General features: G+C 32.2%; 2 protein-coding genes across 2 annotated transcripts; both read right to left on the reverse strand.

The window, feature by feature from the left end:
• Positions 1-269: 269 nt before the first annotated feature.
• Positions 270-1,337, reverse strand: LOC134726413 (uncharacterized). Its single transcript, XM_063590816.1, has one exon. It carries the CDS (start codon positions 1,335-1,337, stop codon positions 270-272), a length of 1,068 nt encoding a protein of 355 aa, XP_063446886.1.
• Positions 1,338-12,533: 11,196 nt separating this feature from the next.
• Positions 12,534-13,187, reverse strand: LOC134726415 (uncharacterized). Its single transcript, XM_063590817.1, has one exon. The coding sequence runs from the start codon at positions 13,185-13,187 to the stop codon at positions 12,534-12,536; it is 654 nt and encodes a 217-aa protein (XP_063446887.1).
• Between the last annotated feature and the right edge of the window lie 809 nt (positions 13,188-13,996).

The raw sequence follows: 13,996 nt of genomic DNA on the forward strand, positions 1-13,996 counted from the left end.
AGCGATACTTTTTCATATCACTGTACTGTGCTGAGTCAGTGGGATCAAAGAAAATTTCTTAAGTAGCGATAATAAGGAATATATCATAAGGGTATGTGTTTCAATCATTAATTAGACAGTAACCTAACAATACAACAAAACAAAAACATCGAAATATGTGGCAACATTAACTCTCACATTCAAGCTTCATACTATTAGATATTACCACTCTGTATATATTTGTCACTTACATAGAAAAGCAGTATTCGTGTGCTGCCTTAGTGAATATGTTATTCAAATGACAAATTAAATTTGGCCAAGTATGTGCCATTATAACCACAAATAAAACCTGACGACTCATTATGTTTAAAACAGATCAACTGTGGATACATCAGTCCATACTCTTTACTAATCAGTACTTTACTATCTTGTCCATCTTTTGATATTACTCTTATTTTATGAGTTTTATAGTCAACTACAATGGTGTTTCCATAAGTATCTATACAAAGTCCATGTGGTCCTGTTAAATCCTGTTTATACTGCCAGATCTGTTTACCAGATTCATCAATACAGTATATTGCTTTCATGTTTCGTTCACAATAGATTACTCTTTTATTACAGTAACAAAGATTAATATAGCTTGGTTCACATTGAACTTGCATTGACCTCAGAGTGTTTCCTTCCATGTCTATGATACGGATTTCATCTGTACTCAAACCTACAGCCAGAGAATTATTTGAAAATGATAAACCGTAGCATTGTTTATCTAATTTTAAAACTTTTATAACGGTTTCATCCGCTATATTGAAGATCTTAATGGCTTTCTCAACAGGATAAGTTATGGCAATAGTGTCTTGATTGATCTGTGTAACACTGATCGCTCCCCCAAGTATAGGTAACTGTTTCTGAAGTTTGCCATCAGAAGTAAGAAGGTAAACTTTACCATAAAATTCAACTAATACAACTCTTCCATCAATCAGACAAATAATGTCAATAATATCCTCCCTTCGCGTGATCTCTATCTTTCTCTCAATAGTCATTGTCATGTTGTTTATGTTTGATTGTTCTTGTGATTTCACTTGTGCTTTCCTCCTTAAACTGGTTTCTTTATTCAAGTTCATTTCTGTCTTTACAACTATAACTTCTCCTATAGATTCTAATGAAACTAATTTGCTTAGTATGTTTTCTATCTCACCATTTTGCTTCATTTTGATGTCAAATTCTTTGGTCCTTTCATCTTTTTCTAGATCTTCAATGTAACGTTGACATTGATGTAGTTGTTGTTCAATCTTATGTACACCTAGGAAAGATTGCAGTTTGGAAATTTTTGTTTTGACTGTTTGTAAATGTTCTTTCATTTCCATCAAATTTGCCCTTTTCCCTTCAATTTCTGAGATGAAATCAGTTGCTTTTGATCTTTCTTGAATCCAAATGATATCAGTTTCTTGGCATAACTTCTTCTCCAGGCGGTTTAAATGATTGTTTATTTTCTTTCTTATCTCATTAATTGATTTCTTTATGCTTATGCAATGATTTTCTCCTGTTTTAATGTTTTTTAATTTACTGGTCACTAATTGGTCAAGAACAGATAAGAAATGATTAATATCTGTCTCTACAGTCACTTTGGATTTTTCAATTTTTGTTTTCTCCACTACGCTAGCTAAACTTGTTATTCCAGTACATTTTGAATGACTGGTGGAAATACATACATCACAGGATGGCATTAAATGACTAGGACAGTACAAGTGGAGCGGTTGATTATGTTTGTCACATTCCATTTTGATCCCTCAGAAGTTTAATAATCACTTTTGATATTGATATCACATGATTATTCCGTTTTGTTCTAATATCTTATAGACTGTAAAAGAAGATAGAAACTTCATCAGCCAATAAGTCAGCTTAACTGAAATTAATTATCGACTCCTTTCTGAAGTTATTGTTCTTAAATGGTGTTATTTTCCCCCGTTTTTATCTTTCATCATTAAAACTGAATAGGCTTTTATGTCAACTCGAAATTACTTTTAATTATCGAATTTGCGTAATTTCTTGTGCTTTAAATTTTGAATGAATTCCATGTTTATTCTGCATTTTAATGTTCTTTGCCGCGCACAACACTTTCTATGACAAAGAATACAGCACATTTGCAATAGAATGTACTGTCCGATGCACAACACTATCTATACAAAATACATTGTATGGAAAGTGTTATGCGGCACGCACTGCTAAAACACTATAATACAAAATAAACATTTATTTAAGACTATATTAAGCACAAGAAATTATGCAAATTTCATAATTAAAAATAATTCCAAGTTTATAGTTATTGATAGAAACTTAAAATAATTAAATAGTGATTAGGAAGACAATGTCAAAATAGCTGAAATCGCTAGTGGACTCTTTATTTAAGTTAATGCTCCTAAATGATAATTTGTAACAATTTTAGTAATTTTTTGCCTTTTATCTTGAAAACCTTAGTAGATAGAAAGATTGGTTTTCTCAAAAAGAAAAATTATCATCAAGAAAAGATATATAAAAATGGTTAAACTACTGTAATTGTCATTCAACTCTTAATAGAGTTATTCCCCTGTGGTGATTGTTTTTAGTAAAAAGTGGTAATTGTCATAGATGCAGATGAGCAACACAGGGTCTTTAGAGCCGCTACTTTAGACTTAAAAGCTTTTGGAAAACCTTTGCATCAATCTACCATAAAAATGTGCCAAGTTTGGTGTTGAATCTCTAGACATAATATATTTTGATATGGTGGCCACAAAACAATACAACACCAAAAGAGCACAATTGAGGAGTCACAACTTAGTTAATTTTACTGTGAAATACACAAAAAGAAAGTAGTTTGTTTTGATACTTATATCTTCGGTAATACAAAATATCTTTGTCTAAATGAAAAGAAAAGCATTAAAGTGCTAGTCTAATGGTCAATTCTAACCCTTTGTGAAACTCCTCTTTAAACAAGTTTTTGCCACAAATTTATCGTTTAAGTTTAAAATTAAAATTAAGATCCATTTTGTTACATCTCGTGATCAATTTTATTTGGCAATGGCCAATGGCAGTCAGCAGGGTTTAAGAACATCAGTCAGTTATTTAATATAAATTTAACACTAAACAGAAAAAAAATTAACTTGTGGACACGATGCTATGCCACAAACAAACGGGGTCAATACTTTTTTCCCGGATTTCGATAATTAATGTCTCTTCAGTGATGTTATGGATGGAAACGGTATTTGGAAGGCCATATATATATATATATATATATAAGAAAATTATTAAAAGATAATAACGGTTTCAATGCATCACTTTTTTACTAGTACTTTCACTGCTTCCGCAGATCTTCAGGTAATGTGACTTGTATATAAATAAAACAATTGATTGACGTTAACAATAGTATGACGTTAACAAATACAAGGGAGACTACTTATGTCATAATGTCATTTTAAGATGTTGTGCCACAAACATACGGTGTCAATACTTCTTTAGTACACCAGATCCGGATTTCAACAATAGTAGATTTGCATCTATGACAATTACCACTTTTTACTAAAAACAATCACTTTTTACTAAAAACAATAGATCTGCATCTATGACAATCACCACTTTTTACTAAAAACAATCACCACAGGGGAATAACTCTATTAAGAGTTGAATGACAATTACAGTAGTGTAACCATTTTTATATATCTTTTCTTGATGATAATTTTTCTTTTTGAGAAAACCTATCTTTCTATCTATCGTCTATATATATATATACTAGAACACACCCGTTATATCGCGTGTCCGTGTCTGAATTAAAGTATATAACTATGCGCAAGCCTTATTTTAGTATTAGTATTGTCATCTGATAAAGTCATGCCGATTATAAGATGCACAGTTTTTCTCTGCTTTCAACTCTTTCTGTTTGGACCCGTCGAAGTGGAACTTATCAATTATTGGTAATATTAATTATTTGGAAAACAAAAGGTACTGGAATGAGTAGTTTTTAACCAACATCATTGTTCTATATTAGTTTTAAATAAAGTTGAATTATTTGAGTAGCTGTTTTACGTCATGCCCGCTAATAAATTGAAAACTGCACCTATACGCCTTATTTTTAGTCCAGATGTTTAGCATTCGTATTGTTATCTTAGAAAGTCTTACTGATTAAAATACTACAAAAGGTAACAATTTGACAATTTAGTAGTGTTAACCCTGTGATTATGACCCGTGTATATAGTATATTAATCATGAATACACCGTTTGGTGGTGCGCCTGTCAGATGCGGAACGAACAGATAAGGTAATAGGTATCAGGTGAATATACTATTGGTATTGGTATCGGTATCGGACTCGACCCGTAACTTTTTAATTATTGGCAATATTAATTACGTGGAAAACAAAAGGGCGTGGAGTGTTGTAATTTTTAATCTACACCTTTGTACTATATTAGTTATATATAAGTTGAATTCTTTGATTCGTCGTTTTTACGTGATGACGGCTGACATATTGGACCTCGTAATTTTAGTATTATAGATATATAAACGAGTCTAAATTGAAAACTACGTTCAAACCTATGATTGCGTTGGATAAAACCCGCAATTTTTATACGTGTGCATGTCAAACAAATTTCGTTGTAGAAGGGTCTAAAAACAGCACAAACAACATCTTCCAAAAGACCAAAAAAGTGAAAAAGTATATTTAAACAAAACATATACATATACATATTTGTGACGAAAACATATAAGCGAGAAATGATAAAAAAAAAAATACAATCAATTGATCAATTTAAAACACTTATAATTACCTTGATGATAATTTGACTTTCAATAAATTAAATCAGTAATTTTCCAATTTTTACCTCTTGTTTTGAGTCAATACCACTTGATCTGTTAACATTTGATTTTTACTTTCTCTTTTTGAGTCTCTTTTTTGTCAATGTCTTCCTACCAGGAAGTTAGTTGAGACATGTTTATACATGATCTAGGTAACCAGTAAATATTTAAATGACTGATTATACCTGTAAATATGATACATAGTTATCAATTTAACGCGTGCGTGATTTGTAGAACTGTTAAAAAGAGTATGTATTTCAGTTAGTAGTATTTAAAAATTGCACATATTGAAAATCTTGGCGAGAATTTTAATTAGTTATCAAAAGTACCAGAATTATATTTTTATAACCTGTGATAAAATTTGCTGATATCATTTCCCAAGTTTAGGCATTAGATATATATATATTCTGAATTTTAAAGAGAAAAAAAAACTACATAAAAGATGTCTTAATGCCCATATTTACAATATGTCACTTTTTTCATTTATTTATCATTTTGAATAAATTGTGTACTCTCAAAAATAGTTCCTTTACATTATACACTAGAAAACACCCGTGAAATCGCGGGCATATACAGCTTGTGAACTGTTGTAGGATGATTTTTTTGTAAAAGATATTATGTATTGAGAATTACATAAAAGGTATATCACTTTTTCCAAAGTCCGATATTTGTTTCCTTTCTGATAAATTCAATTAATATATTCGTGTTTCTGGTTTACGACCACAATTATTCTTCTCCTTTGCTACAATGCTTCTTTTGGTAAAAGTGAAATTAAATTAAAAATTTGCACCGTTTCAAACATGAAATAAATGTAACTGCTTTTATATAGACCATTATTAGTCTAAAAAATATGCTTCTATGACAATCCATCAGTGCTTTTTTTAGAGCCTTATTAATATGCCAATGGTAGGATTTGAATCATGTATACATGACTAATACCGACTAAGGCTAATTTGAGGGGTTATCGATCGGAGGGGTCCTGATCCCGAAATCCTGGGCTTAAATCCATGAAATCCCGAGATGCAGAATTTTAAGGAATTCATATCCCGAAATCGAAAAATATATTCCCGGATCCCGTAAGGATCAATCCCCGAATCCCGAGCTTAAAGACACCCGATCCTGACGCCCCGAAAAAGGTCCTGCCTCCCTCTTATCTAATTTTTGCAAAATCACTATTTTCCCTTTTAACAATAAATTATATATAGAAATTCCCTGACAGAATACAGAGTCTCTTTATATTAAAGTAGTATAATCGTAAACACGAAAAATATTTGTCCGAGTCTCTAAAGGATATAATAGTTGTGATTTTTGCGATCCAATCACCGTGATATGGCGAACGCAGTTACGATTGGTTGTACTTGTGTCACATGTTTTACTCAAGTTATTTTAATATACATGCAACTGGTATGACCCCTGAATAATGAACATTTAAAAAAAAAACAGTAGACAGAATACAGAGATTCTCTATATATCAAAGAAGTACAATAATTGTCCTCTCTTAGGAGGTATAATAGTTGTGGTTCACGCAATGTAAACACCATGAAATGGAGAAAGCTCTGATTGGCCTATCTATTTTTCTTTTTTGTTATCTATCATACGATTGGTTGTATTTGTGCATGTTTCAAACAGGAAGTCTTATCTATGACTAAAAGTCAGTCTGATGACGGAATCATTTCCGAATTACTTTTTTGCCCTTTTTCTCCCAAAATAACTCAATCTGAATAATCATAAGAATGGATGACAAATGCGACTATGCATGTTACATATAGGACACAGAGGCATGATGATTGATTTATTGTGGAAGGAAGAGAAGCGACACCAAAAATGAGGTCTTCTCGTTTAATAGTATAGATGTGTTTAATGGGAGGTAACTCTTATTTATTTATGAGAATATTTTAGATAACTCTTGTTATTATTTACATTTATATTACTTTGTTTCACATAAAGGATAGCTAGGGTTACATAACCTTTTTTTGTCATAATGTTCTCAGATTATATTTCTTTTGTTTTACTTAATCAATTCTACTATGTGATGAGCAGCTTAGAAATGCACACTAAAAATTATAAGACAATGAATATACGTGAAAAACCGTTAAGATCTGTAATTTGTTTTTACATGAAACATATGTGCTGTCTTTTGACATTTAAAAGCCATATTAAGCATACATTAACTATCTTGCGTAAAGTACTGTATCTTTGACATTTGTTTACGTACAGAAGTGGTTGAGGGCTCGAATCAATCCCCTACATCACAGCTGTGTGATTCATGGTGCATTAAACTTCTTCCGAGTAAGGTATGGTATCAAATCGCCCATAACGGACAACATTTTGTCCTGTGAAAACCATTTGTTTTTAATTTGAACCCAATATTTCTGTAGAGTATGGTTAAATATACTGTTGATTTTGGGAGCAACATAACTTCTTTTTATTAACAATGCCGTGTATTTGTTAGGGAACTATTCAAAGTATGATTAAAACTTGTACTCACGTAAAATAAGTGATTTAAAGTGTACCAACGCAATAAGTTAACTTAAAATGCACTCGAAATGTGTGGTCATTTCTTACCAAACTAATTGAAAAAGAGAAAAAAAACATGTTGTTTTTTTGTGAAGTTGAAATAGATGTAACAGAACATTGTTTCTGAAGTGCCTGGTTATGGAAATCCCGAAAACACTTTTGTTGAAATAAAGGAAACGGTAAAAGTTTAGAAAAATAAATGGCAGACTAAAGCATGATATCATCCTATTTTTGCTCGAAATTATGGGATTTACAACAATTATATATTGTATCGAGACTCAATTTCTAAATAAAAATAGGCTGATTATTTGTTTACTCTCACTTCGTTAATGGAAGAGTTAACTACTAAAATTTCGATACTTTAATATGGTACTTTTGTGGTTCAGTGGGAAGCTGTACTAACCCACAGCAGGAAGATTGCATGTTCGAACCTTTCTTTCAATTTCAAAATGAGAGTCATGGATACATACAAAACTCAAATTAAAAACAATGTTTGTATGTTTTTAAAGAATGTGTGTCTTAATTGCACCATCATACATCAAACATCATAGGCCCAAAACACCAACATTATTATTGGTAATTCATTGAATTTTTACTTTTAAAGTCAAAATTCTATGTGCTGCTTGAATAAACATAATTTAGCCTGAAATTTGTGTCAAGGATTAGATTTGGACGAAAAAAAACGCTGAAATCCGTTATTTTGCATGTTGCGGGCATCAACACATGGAAGGCATAATGCACGTATGTCCTCCAACTATACCATAATTGCAACTTTTCTGTTTCTATCAGGCTTCGGTCATTGCTTTGACACCAAAACTATATCATATTAGCTCATCAAAAAAGTCTCCACACGACCTTTTTCTATGAGCTAATTTTGTATTTTTGCATTGTTTTCCCTAAAGTCACGTGACTTTTGGACAGATAACACGTGACTTCAAAAGTCAAAATTTCTGATATTTTTGTTTTTGAAATATTTAATCAATAATCTTTAAAATGAACCCAAAACGACCATTGTCTGAGCTTCAGTGCGAATGCTATATGCGATTGGATCTTGATAGTGTCCTTCCATAAGTTTAAGTCCAATTTAGCGAAACGTGAAAGGTTTAGTTCTTTAGGTGACACCTAGATATTGATGGGATGCTTCTTAGGTTTTTAACAAATTTCTTATTAAAAATAAATATGATTCTTATGTGTCTTTCTTGCTTTGTTTACTGAACATTAAATATTTTTCAGGGCTAGCTTGTTAAAAGTTAAAAGACTTATTTTCTGAAGCATTTCTGATACCATTTGAGGGAACTGATACAGAATTAATGTTGCCTGCAATGTGATAAATTTTTAGGATTGCCCTTAATCCAATGTTTCCTATCATTAAACTTTGCTCAGAAATTGGACAACAAAATTTGTACTCTTAACAACAAATCCAGGATTTTGATTGTATGACTTCTTACTCCAAGTACTCAAAATGTTTTGACCCAAAGGCCGTCCCTTTTCTTGAGTCATTGTAGTAGCTTCACTAATAAACTTGCATATTAACAGATATTAAAGTGTTTATTAAAAGAAAAGTGATTTTTCTTAACAATCTATAGTATATCCTTAATTGCATAGCATAAATGTTATCTTTTAAATATAGGCTGAATAAATATTTATGGGGGATGCAAACTAGCATGGGCCTAGTTGCACAAACCCTTTAAATAAGTCTAGGTTAATGAATAGTATCTGGTCCGAGTACACCGTTATCGTACGAATATAGTCCTTAATGTGGACAGTGTGTTACTTGCCGATTTTTGTTATACCCGGGCCCTTTCCAGATTTAATTCTCCATGTTTTATGCCTCATATAGCAAGTTGGGGGTGAAATGACACTTAAAAAAAATTACCATAAATATTTAGGTAAAGTAGTGATTAGGTCCAGCTGAAAAAGGTAAAAAATTAGCACTTCGGAAGCTGTCAAAAGATTTCAAGACCCCCTTAACACAAAATTGTCCATATTTTGAGTTAGAGCTGATGAAGTTTTCTATAATTTTGATATAATTTGTCCCAAAAGTAGTACAACACACTGTAAAAATATTATTGAGAAAGCGCAGGTGGGATTTTTTTTATTTACATTTATTGTCTAAAAGAAATGCACTACGAAATAACTGTGTACTCGGACCATCTGTTGTATAAAGCCAAGGTTGTTTCTAGATAGTTCTTCCTATTTCCATTGGTTCAAAGTCCCAAGCGTCAAAGACGCTATAAATTAGCAACCAATAAGATTAACCCTACCCAAACCCTGTGGGATAGGTTAAACCTGTCTTTAACCCTACATGTAGTGGTTTTAATTAATACTTTATAAAAAAAAATGTCTATATAAAGCCAAAAATGATTTTCTCTTATAAAAACTCATATTAAAACTGAATAAATTTGGATTGCAGAGGCAACTGCCAAAAAAAATCCTTATTCTGTGTACAAATCTGTACCTTTTTAAGGTACAGCATTTAAATCTAGAAAGATATGCGGACATGGTGAAGACTGGGGAATTCCATGTTGACTTAGACATTGTAACTGAAGTCCATTCAATTTCAGGTAAGTCACACAATTTTGAACTCTTTAATTGAAAACAGCCAAATACAAATAAAAATATGTGGAGTTATTGTCAATGAGATAACTTTTCACATTATAGGTATAGGAAGATGTGGCATGAGCGCCAATGAGACAACTCTCCATCCAAGTAACAATTTACAAAGGTGAATCATTTTAAGTCTAGGTACGGCTTTCAACTTTGAGCATTGCCCCACACCAAACAGCACGCTATAAATGGCCCCCGAAAATTACTAGTGTAAAACCATTCAAACGGGGAAAACCTACAATCTTATCTATAAATAAGACTCAAACAAAGAAACGCTCACGAACCACACAAACAGACGACAACTTCTGAACACATAGTCCATATTTTTAATTTATAACAAGTAACAAACCAGACAGTAATGCAGAAATAGCCATAAAATATTAAACATTTATGGGACAGTTTCCTCAGCACTTAAACGTCTGTTTGAGGATAATAATGAACTTAAAGTTTATGCAGAAATGATAAGATTTATATATTGAGCATGATATAAAAAATAAAAAATGTTAGTCATTTGGGATAGAATAATTCACACTACTCCTTCACTCAAAAATATATAAATTACTTCTATTTGAACATTTGAAAAATATACTTTTTGTTTCTTTCATGTCAAAAGTCTAACATACAATATAAAATCATTCTGAAACCCCTATTATGATTAAAGGTGGTGTAACGTCAAACGACCGTCTGCTGATTTAGATATCTTTAATCCAAGTCGTGTGATCCATGCTACAGCAGCATTTGCTACCAGGAGGTAAAATATCATCTGTATTGATATAAATGTTTGGTTTGGTGTGAGCGAAGGACCCGTGTTTAAGACCTTAAATTAACAAATAATGGTTTACTTTTGAAAATTCTTTTTTTGAATAAAGAGTTGTCTCATTGGTACCATATGTTATTATATCTAAGAATAAAAAATCTGATTTTTGAGGATAATGAGTTTAAATGGTAGAGCTTCGTCAGGTGATCTTGTTACCAAAAGTTAATGAGTGAATTTTATACACCTTATCGCGAATTGAAAATATGCGCTGCTTGACCCGAGAATGCCTTTTGAACTTTTGATATTATGCAATAATCATTTTTCTATTGTGGTGTCAGATATTTTCTTTTGTGATGCCAATTTTATTGGAATCTCTGTGATTCCAGTAAATAGCAAAACAGTGTATTGAATATGAATTGTGTAGAAATGCTGTAAAGCAACTTATTTTCTCAATATTTGCAGGAACAAAAAATAAAAACATGAAAATAAATTTTCTATGTGCTATGTACATTTACATCAAGGCAAAAAGAAAATTCAGGAGTGATGAAGTTGTCTATAAAAGGGCTAAATGTAAAATTATTGTCCATCAAAATCAAATAGGCCTAAAGTAAACAATGACCATTAAATTGAATTATGAGATCCAATGTGAAATAGGTTCTACAACATATTTTTTATCAGGTTTAAAATAGTTGAAACTTATTTTATTAACAGTATACATTTCTTATAATCAGAGTTTCACTGTAGTCATCTACATTTAGAAGGCTAAGAGTAATAAATATTTTTTCCAATAACAACGGGAGGACAAACTTTAAGATATAAGCTGAGTCAGAGTTAGACGTCCAATTACAAGTGGACTTAGAGTTACCAGAAACTTGTTTCTACTTTCCAACAAGGATGTTTAAATGTTTGGATTACAGTAGGTCTGTGGTTTAGCCAGTAAGTACGGTGAGTTACAGGTAGTTATAACGAAAGAATTTCATATTCGTATTTCCTATATTTTATCACAGCTAATACATAATCTGACTGGACCATTAACTTTGACTTCTGCAAAGTAGGATTTATGGTCATGTAAATTTAACCTTTCAACGTTTTACAGCGGTATATTACTTGATTTATTTCACTTGACTGGGCGGAGTTTAAACGGTTCGCTCATCATAGACCAGTCCATCTATATATAGGTGTTTAAGGATAAGCTCATCAATGCAGTGTCCAGTTATGGTCATTGATCCGGTTAAAAAATGTAAACACCATATATGTGTATTCGCAAGGTGAATATGGAGACACAGCTGTTCTTTTAGTTGTAAAACTTGTTATAAGTGTTACATTCAATAAAATGAGGATATAAAAGTTTAACTATAACGACTGCAGTTGCAAAATATTCATATTTCGTAATTCTATAACATATTTTATTCCGAATGATTTTGTTATTGGGATGGGAGGTGGGGCAGTTGGATAACTTGAATAAGAGGGACGAAAAATACCAGATGGACATTTAAACTCATAGATCAAAAATAAACTAACAACGCCATGGCTAAAAAATAAGACAACCAAAAAATGGAACAAAAGAAACAACTTTAAATTCAAATAAGTCACCACCAGAATTATCAGAATATCTTTCGTTCGGAACCATGTATTTATTTATTGTCGAACGTTTTCACACTCTTTAGTGGTTTTTTTAGTATGCGGGACAAGTGGGATGGTTACACTGTCTCTCTTTTTTTTGATTTTGTTCAATACTTTTAATTTGTTTTCAACTTCGATTTACATGTAAAGCATATATAAACTGAAACTAATATTTTCATCACAAAATTTTCAATGTAACAGACGTTTGAAAATTATACAATTGAAAGTAAGTTAAACATTGTCATTAATGTCACTATCACTGTCACTGCTGTCTGCCAGATCAATTATCAATCTCTCCATTTGTTCGTCGATTACAATGTCTCTTTTTCTGTATTCTTCTTCGATAATTGGAACATGACGGCAAGTTTTCTCCCAATCAGAAACTGTGATATCTGCCACTGCTTCATGTGCAAGTTTTAAAACATCGTCAATCCTGTGGGTAGCGTTTCTTGAGGCGACACTTTGTTTTACTTGGTTCCATATCAGTTCTATAGGATTTAGATCTGGATGATAAGGAGGTAGACGTAAAATGTCATGTCCTCTCTCTCCGGCAATATTGTCTATAACATATTTTGGCGTTTGGTTGTTGGCTTTTGCTAAAGCAAGAAGCTGCGGACGGAGAAGTTTATTTTCAAACTGTATTTCGTGTAATCGAAGATAAGCCTGAATATCTGTTTTCTTGGTATTAGTTGTGGGACATTTGTCAAACTGTACAGAATGGTATGATGCATTGTCCATTTTTATAACGCTCTTTTCGGGTAGGTTGCTCAAGAGTTTTTCTGTAAACCACTTTTTAAAGTTCTCACCATTCATCTCGTGATGGTAGTCACCAGTACACGATTTAGCCTTGTAAATCAGTAATGCATTTGGTACAAATCCCAACATTCCGCCCCCGTGAACGATGATAAGACGTTGTCCACGGCTTACTGGTTCTAAAACCCCGCATTCATCTTCATGTTGCCTACATTTCTTTGCAGTATATGCAGTGTCAATCCGCGTCTCATCTATGTACACCAAGTTAATACCTTTCTTCCGGTAATCTTTTATTCTAAATACTGAATTCGCTTTTCAACGATGGCATCCTTCTCAATCAGAACCTTTCTCTTTGTTTGAGAGCGCTTCCACTTGAAACCTAGTTCCTTCACAATTTTCAGAAGTAGTGATTTACTCCCGGGAAAATTAATGTCACACTTTAGCGATTCATAAAGTCTATCAATGGTTGGTAACTGACGGCGAACTGTGTAACATTCATGAATCTTCTGTCTTATGGCATATTTATCGAAGTCATCAACAGGCTTATATGGACCTCTTACTTTCTGTCGTTCTGGTGAAAAAAGTCTCCCTTTTTCATTTTTCTCACGTCGAATTCTCCGTATAGTAGCCTCGCTAACCAGGGTAGCTTCTGCTGCTCTTTCTGTGTGTGCTTTTACTGGCGTGGATGTCGGTTGGTGATTTCTGCGACTCAAAAAACTTTGACACGTTGTAGACTATTTCTTTTGAATGAGAGGAAAGTATTCGCTTACGCTCGGCCATGTTTCGTCATGATTTAACAGGATTATAAGATGTGCTTAAATAGTGAATCTAAAAAGCGGTTTAATATTCACACGTAAACCGAGAATTTCTTTTTTTAAAGCTTGTATTATGATTATATTTTAGGAAGGAAAAATGGGGTGTAAATATCTTATTTTTAATAT

The sequence above is a fragment of the Mytilus trossulus genome, chromosome 7, assembly GCF_036588685.1.
Source record: "Mytilus trossulus isolate FHL-02 chromosome 7, PNRI_Mtr1.1.1.hap1, whole genome shotgun sequence".
Classification (NCBI taxonomy): Eukaryota; Metazoa; Mollusca; class Bivalvia; order Mytilida; family Mytilidae; genus Mytilus; species Mytilus trossulus.

What these genes read in the sequence shown, in the direction of transcription:
- LOC134726413 (XM_063590816.1), bottom strand. Translation starts at nt 1,337, where the DNA reads ATGAAAGAACATTTACAAACAGTCAAAACAAAAATTTCCAAACTGCAA.
- LOC134726415 (XM_063590817.1), bottom strand. Translation starts at nt 13,187, where the DNA reads ATGTTGGGATTTGTACCAAATGCATTACTGATTTACAAGGCTAAATCG.